At 49.8% G+C, this 18479-nt stretch overlaps 1 protein-coding gene across 1 annotated transcript in view; it reads right to left on the bottom strand.

The window, feature by feature from the left end:
* col27a1a (collagen, type XXVII, alpha 1a) overlaps nt 1-17804 on the bottom strand; it is a 65747-nt gene extending 47943 nt beyond the window's left edge. The window contains exons 1-4 of the mRNA XM_047045223.1: nt 17257-17804; nt 12170-12240; nt 7191-8686; nt 1750-1803 (exon numbers count right to left, since the gene is read on the bottom strand). Coding sequence (XP_046901179.1) covers nt 1750-1803; nt 7191-8686; nt 12170-12240; nt 17257-17309 — 1674 coding nt within the window. The 5' untranslated portion in view covers nt 17310-17804. The remainder of the gene's footprint in view (nt 1-1749; nt 1804-7190; nt 8687-12169; nt 12241-17256) is intronic.
* Nucleotides 17805-18479: the final 675 nt, after the last annotated feature.

The following is an 18479-nucleotide window of genomic DNA, read 5'->3' as shown; positions in this document are numbered from 1 at the left end:
TGAATTTGAATAGATGTATTGGTGTCATTTTCCGAGGACCGAGGGGTCGATAAAATACTGATTGAAATCAATCAAAAAATGTTTTCCACATACAGTTCCACAAACAGATAGAACATAGATAGCCAGAAACACATTAGAACACCATGGGGTTTTAGTCATTGTAACTGTGTAGATGGGCCTTTCATTTTACAGTGAGGGATGGATTTGTTCGTTTGAGGTCTCGTGTCAGCCCTTCAAGGGGTCGGGCCAACTGAGGGCGGATCTGCGAGGGGCCCAGCTGTAAACCGGAATCAACACATACAGCATCCATTCGACTTTTTATGGATAGTCTTGTTTTTTCGCTGTGGCCCTTTTGATGCCGAACCACTTCTAAGACAACAAGGCTGTAAAACAGTAGCTCCACTTTGTTTGGTGTGGCTGACTGACCAGGGATCAGGGATATCAACAGCATATCTGTGGCTGGCTGGTTTAGAATTAGAGTTGACTGAGTGTCTGGCTAGCTCGGTGACTGACTGAAAGACTGACTGACTGGCCGGCTGAATAACTGACTGACTGATTTGGTGACTTGGTTCTGCTAGTGCACGCCCAGGCAGAGCAGTGAGTCCTGCTGAAGATTTAAACAGCTTTCATTAGAGGCGGACAAAGAGCCCTTTATTCCAGAGCGGAGGGCTGCTTTACCTTGCCCTGTTCCTCTAGTCCGGGCTCACTCTGTCTATCTCTCTCATGCTTGTTTGCACGCTCATACGCATTCACACACACACACAGACACACAAAAGCACACGGTAACATTCATTGGAGCGCATCCATACACACTTCTTTCGAACACCGATTGTTGCTATGTTTCCACCCCCGTGTAGCGACTCTGCCTCCTCCGTCAACTTCTCAAACCGCTACACCCTCTCCTCCTCTATCGACTCCTGTCTCTCCTCCACCTCCTCCACCTCCCGTTCGTCCTCCTCCTCCTCCACCTCCTGCTCCAGATGAACAGAGCCCTGTGGAACCTTATGCCTGAACTCTGTTTACAAAGCTTTTATTGGCCATCCTGTCGCACAGACAGCCTTTTGAAAGAGCCTCTTTATAGGTGCTTTCCTGTTTACGCCTCATGGTTCGAGGTCAACACTCGCAGACTCACACTGAGTGGGGTCAACCTGACGGCAAAAGAAAACTTTGGAGGGTGGGGTGTGTGTTTGTATGTGCATGTGTGTGTGTGTATGTGTGTGTGCATGAAAGGGGGGGTAGTCTGGCGCTATTATGATAATTACAGAAAATGATCTGAGACCGTGTCTGCAAGGCTGACACACAGAGACACTCTTCTATTTGAGCGTGTGTGTGTGTGTGAGTGTGTAAGTGTGTGAGCGTGTGGGCTGGCGCTAGACTTCACAGGGAGCATTGTCCGGAGTAAGACATCGCTTAATTAAGACACAGGTAGCACAGGCACACCGGGGAGAAGCCCTTAAATAATGTTATCCTGAGAGTTGAATCCCTGGTACAGCCACCAAGGTCCGGACTCGGGCACTGGAGTGGACCTGGAGGTTAGGGTGGCTGGGGGGGAGGAAGAGGAAGATTGGGACAAGCTGGGGGAGGCCGGGGGAGGACGGATGATCATTTAGGGGTGAGGATGGAGGAGGGGTGAACCTGGCTGAGCTATTAGGTGTTTGAGCTTGACACAATGATGGGGTGTGAGTGTGTGGGGGGAGGGGGTTTCCAAACAAACAGCAACCACAGCAGAGAGACAGAACCCAGACTCACCCGAGGGCCCCTCTTCCCTGGTTGGCCTGGCTTCCCTGGAGGTCCTGGTGGTCCCTGGAGGAGAGAGAGGGGGGAGGGAAAGGTGGCAATGGAAGGTCAGTTACACTTTGTCCAAACGTTTAGACATCAAACTATATCCATTGAAAAAGATACACACACACACTCACATACACACTCACATACACACAAACAGAACCCTTTCACTTCACTTCCATACTCTGAGATCATTATCAGACCATAAAGACTGGCTTCATTCAGAGGCAAACTTCCTCTGGGTCCACAATGAACGGTGGCAGAACGAGACAGAGAGACACTGAGAGAGAGAGAGAGAGAGAGAGAGAGAGAGAGAGAGACAGAGAGAGAGACAGAGAGAGAGTGAAAGAGAGAGAGTGAAAGAGTGAGAGAGTGAAAGAGAGAGAGAGTGAAAGAGAGAGAGAGAGTGAAAGAGAGAGAGAGAGGCATGCCACCTTTCCTGTGATGTAATTACAACCCTGCTGCTGAAGTGCCGGTGAGAAGAGGTCAGCCTATCAATCACAGGCTGCAGTGCCTGTGTGGTAGGAAACACTAGAAACACTAGAAACACTAGAAACGCTAGCACAAACATGTGATTTCCTGTCTCTCTCTCCTTTCTCTCTTTTATGCTATCTCCAACCATCTCTTTTTTCTCGTGCTATCTCTCTCTCAATCTCTTTCACCCCCCCCCCCCCCCTTCCCTCTCTGTTTTCTCTATAGGCCTCATTACCCCTCTCTCTTTGGCTGTGTGACTGGGTGTGTTAAGTTTATCAACTGTGGCAGGTTTGTGGTCATTCATTTTCTTTTCATGAACCGAAAGGAAATGGAGAAGCGAGGAACAACACAGGGACTGACCGCCGCTACGGTGCCTCAGGCAGTCCAAAACAAACCCAAAACTCTGAAACCACACTTTGCTCACACACACACATACACACACACACAAGATGATGCATGTGAGATGAACCTCTGTGAGAACTGATGAACACACACAGTTTTCATTTAATAGACACACGGAAACGTTGGTCAATCTGTGGAATATTTTCAACAAAAAATGCTTAAAGCTTTCTCGGCCAGGAATATCGTCCATCAGGTGCCTGGTTCTGAGGAAAACATGTCCATGAGCAAGCCACCTTTGTTGTAGAATTTGAGGGGACCACACCCACTGTTACTGGTCCATCTATCTGGGCACTGTCAGTCACAGTCACCACCCCACCCTTACCTCCTCCCCCCTGAACCCACAGCCCTCCCAGACAGCAGGTCAATCTAACAGACCAGACCACCGGACCTGACCTGAAAGAGAGAGAGAGACGGAGGAAGAGAGAAAGGGCGAGAGAGACAGAGAAAGAGAGAGAGAGAGAGAGAGAGAGAGAGAGAGAGAGAGAGAGAGAGAGAGAGAGAGAGAATGAATCTACCCCCTCATAAGTTTATCTGACTGAGTCTAGAAAAAGTTGAGAAAGGAGAGGAAAAGATGAGGAAAGATGGGCAAGAGTTATGGTGGGGTGTTTTCAGGTAGAGAATGAGTGACAAGGAGGGCTAGAAAAAGAGAGAGAATGAGAGTTACTGGCCGATCGGTCAGGGGGCTTTCACAGAGAGAGAGAGAGAGAGAGAGAGAGAGAGAGAGAGAGAGAGAGAGAGGGGGGGGGGGGGGGGGGGTGGAGAGGGGGGAGGAGGGAGTGTGAGGACTGCTGCAGGCTGAAGAGAGTCTTTGTGTGGCAGCACTCAAGAGTCACAGGAGCAATGATTGACCTACTCCACCTACCATCCTGTTGTATCTCCCTCTCTCTCTCTCTCTCTCTCTCTCTCTCTCTCTCTCTCTCTCTCTCTCTCTCTCTCTCTCTCTCTCCTCTCTCTCCTCTCTCTCTCTCTCTCTCTCTCTCTCTCTCTATATATATATATACATCAAACACACACTCTTTCTCTGTCAAGTTTCTCTCTGTCTCTCTTATCCTCTGAATAGACAAAGTGCCACAGGTGACAGACTATTGTAGTGACAGGATTTTCCAATCACTTGATGTATGCGTGCATATTTGTGTACATAGATACATTTGTGCAGGGGCGCACGCGTGTCACAGAAGTCCTGATTGACCTACTCCACCCGCCTTCCTCTCGTATCTCCCCTTCTCTCACACACACGTGATTCCTTTGTCTGTCCAACGTTGCTCTCTGTGTCGCTCCTCTTTCTTCCCTCTGAAGGGGCGAAATGCCATGGGTGACAGACTGCTGTGGAGACCCGAATGAAAGGCATGCCTTCCTCTCACTTCATGTCTGCGTCTGCATGTGTACTTGTGCGTGTGCACACACCGTGTTTGTGTGTGTGTTTGTGTGGGTGTGTGTGTACGTGTGTGTGTGTTTACACTCTGCCCCTCAGCATGCACAAGTGGTGGCAGACTCCCAGTGAGAGCTCCCCACCCCCCATGTGTGCAACGTGGCATGCGCCCCCCCCCCCCCCCTTCCTCCCCACTCAGGCAGAAAGAAAGGTTCCCATTGAGGAGAGCACACATTGCTTGGAGAGTGCAGTCCACAGGGGGGTGGGGGGCAAGTAGTCACCAGGGTAGTAGAAGTGTTTATATAAGAGAGAGAGAGAGAGAGACAGAGAGAGAGAGAGAGAGAGAGAGAGAGAGAGAGAGAGAGAGAGAGCAGACATCTATCCCTATGTTGTGTCCTGGATGATCCTCAGAATGCCTATCACACGCACACACGCACACACAGATACACACACAGACACATTGCACAGTGCACACACCCGCACACAAGCGCACACACACACGCCACACACTGTTCAGCTCCAGCAGACTGACTGTCAAAGAGAGCACCCCCCTCCTCCCATCCCCCCAGTCTCTTGTAATAAATAGGTCCACTGCTGAGTCTGACAGTCCACACATGTGCGCTCCGTGTCCATGACTGTGTTTGAGTCGGAACACATACATGTAGCCTGCCTTACTGTACACACAGACTGCATGTCTCATCACACTCTTAACACGCGTGTCTCCATCCATCAACACAGACAGACATCATTTAACCCCCGTCAACTTCCTGCATCTCAATGGTTTCTCTAAGCGCCTGCTAGCCCATAAGGGAGAAGTCTGCAGTACGCCCCCTAACAAGCTATGTGGTCCATCTCCTTGTTACTTCTGGTTTTGGGAAGTGTTTTCAAAAGCAAGCCAGACGCAAGGCAACCTTCCTTGAGTTCCAATGCTTGTGTTGTTTTTATGGTACTGCATGTTTGTAAGGTTAGGACCTGTGTTTGTCAGGGACCGCAATTACAAGTTCAATTCCAGCTCACACTCAAGATGCTAAAACAACATAAAACTGGTGAAAGTGTGGGTCAGATGGCACACAAGTACGTGTCACAGATCTCGTAAAGAAATCTAGTACAGATGTCCAGACATCACTTCCTACCATCTAGTACAGATGTCCAGACTTCACTTCCTACCATCTAGTACAGATGTCCAGACATCACTTCCTACCATCTAGTACAGATGTCCAGACATCACTTCCTACCATCTAGTACAGATGTCCAGACATCACTTCCTACCATCTAATACAGATGTCCAGACATCACTTCCTACCATCTAGTACAGTTTTTTACACAGCAGCACCTCCCTGTACAGTACCTAGCACAGATAGTCGTCATCTCCAGACAGCGCCGTCTCATGTCTAATAGAGATGTCTAGTCATCATCTCCAGACAGCACCTCCTCCTGCCTGCAGGCCTGTATAAGAGGACTGTCAAACAGGCTGATTACAGTGTGAGTGCTAACAGCACAAGGTGGAGCATGATGTCTGTCAAACCCTAGGTCTTTCATAATGACAGACACACGCACACACCTAAATCACAAGCTCAGAGATAGCCCTCACAGCAGTTGAGAAGTGCTGAAAGAGAGAGAGGGGAGAGAGGGAGAGAGAGAGAGAGAGAGCACAGAAGCTATCTTCCCTCCGTCCTCCAGAATGAGGCCCTCCTCTACACTGTCCTGCTATGTTTGCTGATGACTTCCTTTCTCGGAGCAGGGGAGAACAGAGGACCTATAAACGCTGAATGGCCCGGCTGTGGAAGCTGCTGAAGATTCCCGGCAGCTCCTATCTCAACCATCTGACAGGAATACCAGACCTGTCTCATCCATGGAAACTCCGAGCTTCTCCTGGAACACTGGCAACTTGAAAGCTAGAAAGCTTGTCTATCTGTTTACCTGTCTGCCCGTTCGTTTAGCTGCCTGTCTGCCTGTCTCTATGTCTGCCTGGTCTGCAAACTACAATGGCAGTGTGTACCTGACATCTGGCATCTGTGCAACCTCCTCCCCAAACACACACACACCTACACACACACCCACACACACCTTCTGTGACCATAACCTCCTTGTTGGAGATCGAGGAATCTGGTGCTGAGACGGGAAGGCGTCAGTGCTCACAAGCCGGCCTGAGTTGGGTGAGAGTGGGGGAGGAAGCGAGGGAAGGCAAAAGGAAAGAAGGAAGAAGAGTGAAGCCTTGCCTCAGCCCCTGCCAAGTTCAACCCAGCCCAGCCAAGCTTGTCCAGTCCAGCTCAAGTCCAGTCTAGTCCAGGGCAGCGTTTCCCAATAACGATGAATCGTAGCAACGCTCGAGCAAAAAAATGAAAACATCGATATTTCTTACTTGCGTTTCCAAACATGCTTGTGAAGGAGTAGGCTAATCTATGCGCTTTCAAGAGCTACGAATTTTCAAGAGACACTTTAGCTACGATGTCTTTGGGAACGGCCTGCAAAACTAAAATTTGTCGTACAATGGATTCTACAATCAATTTAGGCTTACGACGCTTTCAGGAAACGCAGCCCTGTTCAGTTCAGTCAAGCCTCATCCTCAGCCTCAGCCCTCATCCTTGTGTCTGTTTCCTGGCTGACAGGACCACACATTGTGGTCGGCTGGGCGCCATGTTTCCCATGGGGGAATCCTCTCCAGGCCCCCCTCCCTCACCTTCCCAATCCCAGGCTGCCAAGGCTTTGATGAGGCAGAGCCTCCTGCAGCCCCAGAATCTTCCATAGCCCCAGAGCCACTAAGTTATGATTGTTCCCAGGCAGGAGGGTGGGGTGAGGGGTGGGTTTTGGAGCTACAGGGGGGTCTCAGGGCTGGGGGATTGGTGATCTAGGAGGGTTTGTGTGGGTGGGAAGGGGTTGTGAAGGTTTGGAGAGTTTGGAGATGGAAAGACCTGTAATCACACTGGATAAAAGCCAACAGCCCCGGAGAAAGAAAAAGAAAGAGAAAGATAGAACATCCACTTTCCACTTTCTCCGCTCCACTACCTCGGAGAACTCAACATGCTACGGGCAACGCCTCAAGGGGATACACACACACACATCCGCACACACACACACAAAAAACATATACAGTACACTCATGGCACAACATCACAAAGAACGTTTCAAAGTAGGATAAGACCTCCCACACACACACACTTACTGCGAGTCCTGGCTCTCCCTTCAGCCCCAGGGCTCCATCCAGCAGGGAGTAATAGGTGGGCTCCACATCCCAGGTCTGGAATCCGTCCGTGGCCGGCAGGGTGACCGTGGCGTATGGGGATCTGGGGGTGGACCTGGGGGTGAGGGGGGCCTTCGTTGTCCGGGGTTGTTTGGGACTGGCAGGGGACTTGGTGGCCTTGAGGGTGGTGAATTTGGATGAGGTGGTTTTGAACGGGGCCAATTTAGATGGGGAAACTTTGGAAGGGGCAACTTTAGAAGGGGCAACTTTAGAGGGGTTGAGTTTAGATGGGGCAACTTTGGAAGGGGCGACTTTAGCAGGGGTGGCTTTGGGCTTTGGAGGGGACTTTTTGGCTGGGGTGGGTTGTGGTTTCTTAAGACTTGTGCTTCCTGGCACCTGATCCGACATGGCTGGTTTCTTCTTGGTGTTGGTACCTTCAGCGGTGGAAGAGCCAGCAGGTTTCCTGGTGTTTGGACCCACCGTGGTCTTCTTGGGGGTGGGAGTGGGCTTGGCAGGGGTGGGCCTGGGGGGTTTGGGGGTGGGGGGTCTCAAGGAGTGGCGGATTCCAGTTCTGAGCGGTACCGTCACGGTCTGTGTTCGGATCTTGGGGAGAGAGACGACTCCCGGCCTAGCAGTGGCGGTTGCCACGGTGCCTGGTGAAGGCTGAGGAGGTGGACTGGTGGGTTTTAACGGGAGGGAAGGAGCCACGTAGCGGACAGCAGAGGCGGCAGCAGCGGCGGTCCGAGCTGGGCTGAGGCCCAAAGGTTTCCTGGCCATGTCCGGGGGCACCAGGGCCAAGGGGGCCCGGGTGGCCGTGGTGTTGGGGTCCCGGGGGATGAGGGGCAGAAGGGGGGACAGGTTGGGCCTGTAAGTGTCGGCCTCCCTGCACTGTTTCTTAATGTACTTGCAGTAGTTGTGAGCTGCCTGCGCAGAGGGGACCAGGTCCAGCTGGCAGACGGCTCCTTCGAAGTGCACCGATGCCTGCTGGCTCAACTTCCCCAGCAGGAAGGAGCTTCTCTGGGGGTCCCTGCCCCCATCCTCCCCGTCCTCTCTGTCCCACACCAAGTCCGCATGGACACTCTGCCCACCGCAAGCCGCGTACAGAGTGGCCGTCCGCCCACTCACGTCCAGGGCCAGGTGGTGCCACTGGCCATCGTGGGGGTCGTAGGGCAGGGAGACGGAGGTCCGGGGCCCCGTGTGGAGGACCAGGCGCCCTGGACTCAGCTGCAGGCCCAGCAGCAGCTTCCTGCGGCCAGAGAGCACGGTGAAGAGGAACGCGCTGTTGACACGATGTGAGCGGAAACTCAGGAGCAATGCCAGGTCTGGCCAGTAGGGCGGCGGTATGACGGAGCGCAGGGGAGCCTCCAGGCGGGCCCTCTGGGTGAGGATGACCCCCGAGCGGAAGGGGATGACCCCGGGAGGGACGGAGCGAGGCGGCTTGTCTCCCTGGAGCCCCAGCCTCTGGAGGATGTCCACATCTGGAAGGGGAGGAGAGGAGGAAATTGGGGTGAGAATGACGGCCGCACATCTGCACGGAGACTAAGTTGACACAGAGAACACTTCTACTTATCGTCAGGATTGATTAGCATTGCAGAGGACAGCCATGACGGCTCATTACTGCACGTCTCTCTGCAGGTCACAGGAGTGGACAAACATTCCCGTGTAACAACAGCACACGAGTGCGGCCTGGACCGACTGGGTTTGTTTTCTGAAATGAGAGATTTTGTCTGTCTGTCTGTCTGAATAAGATAATACTGAGAAACATGGTCAATAACTCCATGGAAACTCAGCTTGATGACACACACACACACATGTGCCAGATGTGTGCTTGGAGTGTATGATTCCAAACGAAGGAGTCAGAAAGTCCTAAAGGCGGGAAGAGTAGCTCCGTCTCCACAGATCAGTGTTAAAGGGACTCTACGGGCTCGCTTTTTTGCTGGTTTGGAAAACCAGTTCTTCCTGGAGAGAGAGGAAGGGGGGAGATGGGGAAAGACCTTCAACATTGTTGAACAGACTGGAATCATACTGCCGTGTCTGCTGACTTCCCCTCAGAAAACCCATCTGCAGCTGTTCAGCTCCCTCGATTTCATGGAAGGAAAACATTGAATGACGCCACTCATTGAGAGCAGAGCGCAGGGGGGGGGGGGGGGGGGGGCAATATCCCTGATGAGGGTGATTTTTAAACAAACCTAGCCCGAAGCTGTCATGGCCTGATAGGTAACTGCCTATCAAAGCCTGAGGAGACTAAACAAAGCCTGCTGGGATGGAATTGTCTCCATGGTTTCAACAGATGGTTTTGTGGTATATGCACTGTATCATTGTGACAGACGTCAGCCTTTACATCCGAGCAATGAACCATGCCACCCTCGTCATTCAACATATGGAACAGTAGCTGGGAGCCTAGGCAGGAAGAGGGGGATAAGGAGGAGAGGGAGGAGGAGGAGGAGGAGAAGAAACTACCTTTCACCCCTGTCTGTCTCTCTTTTTCTCCTTTCATCTCTCTTCCATCCTCCCTCTATCCATTGTCCTTCACTCCTCGTCCAACCCTGTTACCCCCTCCTTCCATCCTGTCCACTCCTCCTCCCCCTCCCTTTCCTGTGAGGCACAGGCTAGACCTGATCAGGGGGCTGGAGGTGTTGAGCGGATCAGTCAGGACAGAGCCCTTCTCTCTCTCCCAGGGGCCACTGCAGCACGCTCCCCTCTGGACAGAACGCTCTTTGTGCACACAGACATCCTCCATATAAAATACACACACGCACACGCTCCCCAGACTGAGACGATCAGTTGGTGGGCAGGCTGATAGGACAGATAGGAAGGCAGGCAGGCAGGCAGGCTAAGCAGACAGGATAGAGCCAGTGTCTAACTAGGACCTTTCTTTTAGTGTCAGGAACGTGTCTTTTTACGCCGGAAATCTGTGTGTGTGTTTGTGGCTCAACAATCTTGCAAATCAGGCACTGAATGATGTTAATATGTGGCAGGTGTATTGCTCAGGACCCAAGGACGTGCAGTGAAGCATGCAAAGTTGTTTAGATGTGACAAATTAACAAAAGTATATTTGAGATGAGATAAAAAGCACAGCTTTTGAACAAGCAAGGCAGGTTACTGCCCATTAGGGGGTTTCCTGAGGGCTGACAACTGCTGTTTCAACATTTGTTAGCTAAGTTTGACAAACTCGCATGATTTCATAACATTCTCAAAGTTTGAATTATGTAGGTAAATGAAGAGGAGTTGGTAAATGGAGCAGATAATGAATGACGATGATCTTTGTTACAGTAATCTTAAAAAGAAAGCAAAGCATACTGACATGGCACGATTAACTTGCTAGCCAGCAGGTTGACAGAAAGCTCGAGCATTCGCCGTCAACGGGCACACGCTAGCATTGCCAACGCACTAACTAACGGGCACTGTGCAATTTTCCTGAATGAGGACTCAGGCCATGTAGTTCTGTCAGTGCATTCTATGTTCAGACCAAAACTGGGAGACAGACTCTGCTGATGCAAGTGTTTGTTAAAGTTCCAGAATGTATTGTGTGTGTGTGTGTGTGTGGGCGTGTGTGTGGGTGTGTACTATACATGTGTGTGGTAGTTTAAGCAGTTCTGTCAGCAGCGGAGGCAGAAGTCTGTACCAGGCTCTGACACACTAAACTAATCCCTTCCTAGTGACCGCTAGAGGGAGGTCAAAGGTCACAGTTGCCACAGATAAGGGCCATTGTGAAGGGGTTGTGGTGAGGTGGGGTGGGGGGCTGTAATTCTGTTGTGAGCTAGCTTATGAGATCAATAAAGATGCAGTCTCAGCCCCGGCTCCAGCCCCCACTCTGAAGCCTCTCCAGGCATCAGCCAGTTACCCAGTGATCTCAGTCATGGGCCCCAGCCAGGGGCCTCCCTGCTGGGCCTGCAGAGGTTCGGCAGCGGGCCACCTCCTCTGGGGGCTCTGCCTGTTCAGTGCTGCTTGTAACATCATGGTGTGGGACTGAGAGGGGGAAATAAAACGCTCTGAGAGAGCACATTCCCCTTTATATGACCTACATGGGCAGGAGAACTGTGTAATAATAGGGCCTCGGTGATAGACATGGTAAGGGGTGGGGGTTGAGCGAGTGTGTATGAGAGAGAGAGAGAGAGAGAGAGAGAGAGAGAGAGAGAGAGAGAGAGAGAGAGAGAGATAGAGAGAGAGAGAGAGAGAGGATGGAGTGGTGGAGAGAGTGTGAGAGGGACGCAAAGTCAGAGACATAAAAGAATAGAGAGACAGATGGAGACAGGAATAGCTAAAGTCATTCGAAGAAGTAGAGTGAAAGAAACAGACAGTTGGTTTACAGTGGCTTTACCTCCAGTCTGGTGTTACAAGGTTGAATCTGGCCCCTCTTACCATGACTTGATCATGCCTCATAACCCCCCCACACACATACATACACGCACACACACACACATCCACACACACATACAAACACGAACATACTTTATTGTGTTGATGAGGACATGATTGGATGACGCACAGTACAAGAGCTTTGCGCCAACATCGCTCATGTTCTCTCGATCCAGGCATGTCGTTGCGGTCGGTAAGACTTTCCCTTACCGAACACCCCTCACGATTTCATAAAACATTTGAAACTGGTGGGAATGGTCTGGGTCTGGACCCCACACACATGTGGTATGGTGCTCGTGGTGTGTGGTCAGGCTTGCAGTGGTAGGCATGAGGAGCTAGCAGTAGAGCAGCTGCTGTACGCTGGTTAGGAGAAGGCCCTGGCTGCCGCCTGGTACTGTACTCTGGTGTTTGGGATGTTTTGGTTTCAAAAGCACAGCTGTGTTTAGCGTGTTGAATGTTGTCAAGCCTATCGGAAGACCGGAAGGAGAGAAGCTGAGAGTGAGGAGTTAGGAGTTGGGGGCTAGGAGATGAAAGAAAGGAGATAGTAGTTAGGAGATAGGAGTTAGGAGTTAGGAGCTAAGAGATAGGAGTTAAGCTCTTACCTTCAGGATGTACTTGTGCAAGTCCCAGGTAACAAGTACAGTAGAGAACGGTACAGAGCAAGAGAGCTCTCCTGTGAAGGACGAGAGGAGAGGATGATTAGAGACCGAAGGAGGAATTCCTTCATAAGGAGGGGTGGGAACACTTATGTTAATAAATATAAACAGTAAGTCTCCTTATGATCTCCCTGATCAACAACCTGACCTCCATTCTTCTCAAAGTTATTGGTCCAATATAAAAGTTTTACAAGCATTAGGTCAAAAGGATATGACAATCTGTAAACGATGACGGAGGGTCGGAGCATTGCCTTTCTACCCTGGTTGTCTGGGTGATTTTAGGGTTTGTTATTAGTGTAGGAAGCCTTGGTCTGGGACTGGCTGCAGGCCCTGGTATCATTCCACGACACCAGAACTAACATCTCTGAAGGACTAAAACAGACCAATCTGCTTGGTCACTTAGCCTCGATGTCAAGTGAACTGGGGCTCCCTGGTCTGTAAAAGCCATTGAGCTCCTATCCAGGGTAATGACTCTGTCAGACGCACGGAGCCTCCAGCCTGCAGAGGGGAAGCACGGTGTTTGTCTTCATCTAACCAAAGAAGAAGTGACTGGAAACCCACTGTCACTTACATAATAACCTGGCAGTAGAGGAAGAAGAGATACAGTAGCAGTCCGGGGTCATTCTGTCCATCATCACCGTCTCTCCTCCCCTCCTTTGCTTCCCTCCACCCTCTCCTCTCAACCCTCCTCCCCTCCTCCAACTCTCCCCTTCCCCCTTCCTTACTGTCTCCCTCTCAGCCATCCTCTTCAATTACCCTCCACCCCCCTCTGTGCCCTCTCAACTCCTCCTTGACTTCCCCCCCCCCACACACACACACACGTCCCCTCTCAGAACCCAGCAGGGCACAGCCAGGTGTGTGGCAGGCAGAGGGGGCGGGGCCTGTGAGGGTGATTGATTGACAGGTTGAAGGCCAGCTCAGTGGGTGATGAGGGAAGCTGGTGACAGGAGGGGCTAACCCTGTTTACATTAACTTAAGCAGACACACACACACGCACACAAACACTCACACACAGCCGTAAATGACTTGAGCAGCTGTGAATTTCTCCAGACAGAACGTGGGGCTGAAGCCACGACACAAATAGTGCCGTGCAGGTACCCCGAGACAGACATACACCCCCATTCAGAGGCCTCTACATGCACACGAACAATCACATGATGCACACACGACAAGGCATAAACGCTGGCACGCACACAGGCACGGAGAGACAGACGCACGCACACAAAGACCCAAGTCCTCCCTGAGGTGCAGAGCACCTGGATGATTAACAGCAGGAAGTGTGCGTATCCATGGCGTCGGGCTGCGGGGCCGTCTGACCACAGCCACGCACGACTGTGAGAACGGGGGAGCGCTGCTGTCTGATGTGATCTCCCGGTTAGAAACGCAGCGCTGTGCCCTCCGACAGCTGGCCGAGGCTGCTGAGACGTGGGAGAGTATGTGCGTGCGTGTGTTTATGGGTGTGGGTTTATGTGTGTGTGTTTATGTGTGTTTATGTGTGTGTGTGTGTGTTTCTCACCCCAGCAGGCAGCTGTTTGCATTCTCAGATATTCTCTTATCTGCCGGGCGGAGATCCGTTGCTGGACCTGAGTCATGAATTCAGAGAATTCCCCTGAAGAGCAACTTCTAATGACCCAGTCTCCAGCCACAAAACATCTGCTTCACCTGCCCTCCATAGCCCTGAAAACAACGCTGTTTCCCTCTCGTGTGACGCAGTCAAGGCACGGTTCTACAGTTGTCAGGGAAAGGCAGAAGGATTCTAAGTGGTGTGCGTGCGTGCGTGCTTGTGTGTTACAGGGAGTGAGTCTAATGTCATGTGAAGCCGTGCAGGACAGTTCACAGAGGCAGTGGTGAAAGTGCTAACGTAGCAGACACGTGTGTTATGTCTGTTGAACACGTCTGTGTGTGCCGGTGGAGGTGTCCTATGGCAGCCCTGGCACTGGTGTGACAGCTGAGCTAGAGAAACACAGGGACCACGAAACAAGCCGCCCCCGTCGTCAATCATAGGACGCCTGAAATTACCGTAAGCTTCGTCACACACACACACACACACACACTACGCAACACAGATCCTCTTTAGTCTGTCTTCTCCAATCAAACTTCATCAGAGGTGTGCTACAACGCTCTCAGGAAACATGCACTCACTGAACAGGACAGGAAAGGCATCCAAGATCGCCTCCGCTTGAGTAAGAGGGAGTCTGACAGGAACAGGAAGGGGAAACTCTGTCCTTGAAACCAGATTTGTCAGTTATGTGTTTTCGATTGTTACCCAACACTTAGTCTCGTATGTGGTTTCATTGTTTTTGCTGATTCGCCCGTTTCTCACAGCTGTCTTTCTCTTTACCTTCCTTTCCTCTCTCGTTCTCTGTCCTCCCAACCTCTCTCCCTCTCTCTTTACCTCTTGCTGTCTTGCGCACTTGTGCACACAAACTCATTCTCTCACTCAGTAGAGTCTCCCTCAGACCGCACACACGTACACATGCACGCACACGTACACATGCACACACACGTACACTTGCACACACGCGTGCGCGACAGCCTGATGCTCAAAGACGACAGGGCCCGCAGGGAATCCGAAAACAGCCACTTTCACTGGGTCGTTACGAGTCTGTGTGGTTTCTCCTTACTTCCCCACTACTCAATCATTCTGGGAGAGGAATTCCCTGCCCCCTTCTACACAGACACACTATCACACACTTTCACTGACACACAGAGTACAAACACACCAAGTACAAACACACGCACACACACACACACAATGAGTACATACACACTCTGAGCCGTGAGCACACACCCTGGTGCTGCCCCCTCCTCACATGGTCAGTGGAAAATTCCTACGGTTGAGCAGACACTGACAGACATTGATGGGGAGAGGAGCATATGCAGCCCCCAGTGCACCACTGGCCAGGCCTACACCTCCACCCCCCTCCCCCCTTTCATCTCCGCTGCACAACTCTTTAATGACTGGCTAGGATTGACCTCTCTGACTGAGTTTTTTTCGACAGATAATCAAATGTGTATAATTCCTTGTTATTAGGCGTTCTTGCTTTAATGGACAATAACAACGTTCCAGACGTTGTAATAAGTGTGCTTCTTACAGTACCACTATAGTGGTCAGATACAGAATATAGAGTTGAACATATTTTTTATGATAAAACGATCGGAAACATTATAATAGTTCAAATCGGCCGTCGAGGAAGTTTATTTATTCATTTATTTTGCAAGTCAATCTAATTTCAATGGACTGGTCACACTTCTTGTCTGAAACGCTTTGATACTATCCAGATGGTAGCTGCAGGGGGTTGAGCCATATCAGAGAATACTCGTAAATGTCAGATGACGTGAAGGGCGACACCTAGCGGACACAAAGGATGGAACAAGTCGTAAAGGCACGCGTTTTCTACTGTACACTATTTGGATCTGTCCATAGCTCTCGCGGAATTACGGTGTCCGTTGTGGAGTGTGACAGACATCCATAAATACGATGAACGATCTGTTCATGAATTTAAGCTTGGAGTGCTAGACTTTGGCAACTGTCAATTCCCCAACAAGCTATTATTTTTTATAGAACTTGCCTGGTCATGTTTGGTTATGATTAAATGCAATCCTGCATTAAATACTGCTGAAATGGGAAATCAAAAATAAAACGTCCATGGTTTTTGTAGGAGCCAACTTCTTTTCTTACAACAAGGTTTAGAAACAATATATGCGTTAAATAGAAATGTGTATTTCAAGTGTTTGACGGGTCAGAGGTGTTTTGACGCTACTCCGGACATTCCTCGGTCCACTTCCTCTTCCTTCCTTTACTCCTCCTCTCATTGATTGATCCATTCATTCATCAACTAGCACAATTATAGCTTGACAGTTTGGTCTATATTCATGTTCAAGAACTTTAAATCAAAGTTTCAATAAGACAGCTCATTATGGAACCAAAAGCTGGCTGTCAGATAGGCCTAAATCATGTAGTGCTCGTTGCATAGTGTTAGCAAAATGTGCGCATTAACATTGACTTTTTGAAAAACATCACTGATCATCCCATCGAACAACAGTCGATGCAAACCGTTGACCAAACAATGTCAGACTGCCTCTTGGTTGAGACCAATAGGCTATAGATTAATAACCCACGATAGACTCCCCCAAGAAAAGTTCTCCAGAATTTTAGTAGGGCTAAGAAGGTTTGGATCATCATCGTGCTCAATCGTAGTTAAATGCGTGTGATTTCCAGATTACATGTCATATCCGTTTACGTTCAATGCTCGACTCTGTAGCTACCACTAAAGGAAAGAAAGGTAAATAGTAAGTGCGGTCCATGTTATTACTGGCTCTGTAGTTGGGGTCTGAGTATTTAGGAATATGTTTACTGTAAACTCTTGAGAAAGAAAGCTTTCCGTGGATAACCTACTGCCTTAACTGTTGCGGGGAGAAATTCATATTTCCATGCGCTGTGCTAGAAGAGGAGTAATGAGGGTCCCAGTATGCATTCCAATGATTGCATAGTTTATCCCAAATCTGAAGTTGGCCGTTAAAAACTAATAGTAATAAAATAAATGTACAATGCAAAAGCAATAGGCCAGAACTTATATACAGTCACTGTTTTAGCAGCAATGTTGAACTTTTAGGAATAAACACAATTCAAACAGATGGGAAGCTGTAGGCTATATAATACAAAAGCAATGACTTTGAAGCTAAAGCTTAATAGCTGCAACTGCATAGCCTATTTGTTGACCGTTGCAGGCGTCAGAGAGGTGGGGGCAACAGGACAGTTTAATGACCGATTCAATTGACTTCTGGACCGGTGCCAACCGGCACAGGTAGCGGTGTGTGTACTATAGCTTCAGCCCTATTGGGCATTCATTATAAAGTTATAACTATTTCTAGAGCCAAGATAGTCTCTTAAATCTTGTTGACATTAGCACGTCTTTCCCCCATCGCTGTCAGTGAGATCTTAAAAAGAACTTCCCTAGGCTATGGGTCGTTAAGGGATATGGTCACTTCATCAGCAAAGCATCATTTAGTAGGAAGAATAGCCTACTTACTTTGTGTCGAGATGAGAGGTTCTGCAATCTCTCCTTCGGGTCCCTAAATTCATTTGTATTCATTTGTCCTGGCAGTCAAAAACCTGACCCTTTAATTACAACGTGACTCCTTTGCAAGGGGGACAGAAAGCACCAGTCGCCGTCTTACACATTTGAGAAGCTTGAAATATCGTTCCAGAGGAAAAAACTCCTAATGATTCCCCTATCAAGCCCGACATAAATTCCTGGATTTAACGGGATAGTTAGACAGGAAGATTTTCCGGATGACTTTCTTCCGTTATTGCCCGGTGGTTCATTCATTTATGCCGATCCAGAGTAGAGGACGTAGGAGTCGGAAAGAAAGTTCGGTTCGTGAAGGGGTTACGGAGTCAGGAGCGCTGGAACCATCCTTTTCCTTTTTAAATAGCCTCTCTGTGGGTAAGACAGGGCAAAGGCACCGCAGAGCCAAGTGTCAAGTTACAAGCCCAGCGGTTGCACCGAGCAACTACACGCGTTCTCCAGGGGGTGGCCACACGGGCCCGCTTAAATCCAACTGGTAGGTTACTGCACTGTTAAACGAGCCGTTGACATAAACCCCCAGTCAAGTGCGCTTGTACCCGACGCATATTGTGTGAAAGGTCACAAAATCTGTGAAAGCAAAGCCATTCCTTCCACAACTCGTTAGTGTTCCCTCCCTTAATTCATGGTCTAATTGAATTAATAGATGCAATTCGAAAGTATAATTAGCCTTGATGACCGAAGGCGTCAGATTATTTCCTGTGCCATTACAGGTACTTAAGCCTCTTGACTTGCCTTCACAAACCCTGAGACCTGGAATCACTGGCCATTTTTCAGACAACTTCCCAGCGTCTAGCTAGTTACTCAATTACCTGTAGTATAGACTTGGTGTATGAAAGAGAGAGAAGGTGATTGATGCTAATGACTGCTGTCCCGTGTGCAGCAGTCATTACAGAAAAAAGTTTAGATCCAGGATTCCAGTGAGTTCTCTATCTATCTCTCTGTCTCTCTCTTATTCCCTGTATCTCCCTCCCTCCTTCGCTTTCTCACTCCCTCTTTTCCACCTCCCTCTCTCCCGTCTCTATCTTTCTCTCTCAAGCACACACACACACACACACACACACACACACACACACTTTTACGTATAAACACACTCACACTGACAACCACACATACCCTAATCTCTAAAATGTGTGTCCCCATTTGTCCTTTTCCCACTCCCTTCT

This window comes from Hypomesus transpacificus, chromosome 22 (genome assembly GCF_021917145.1).
Source record: "Hypomesus transpacificus isolate Combined female chromosome 22, fHypTra1, whole genome shotgun sequence".
Classification (NCBI taxonomy): domain Eukaryota; kingdom Metazoa; phylum Chordata; class Actinopteri; order Osmeriformes; family Osmeridae; genus Hypomesus; species Hypomesus transpacificus.
Note: the sequence above shows the minus strand (reverse complement) of the source record. Positions and strands in the feature narration are given on the sequence as shown.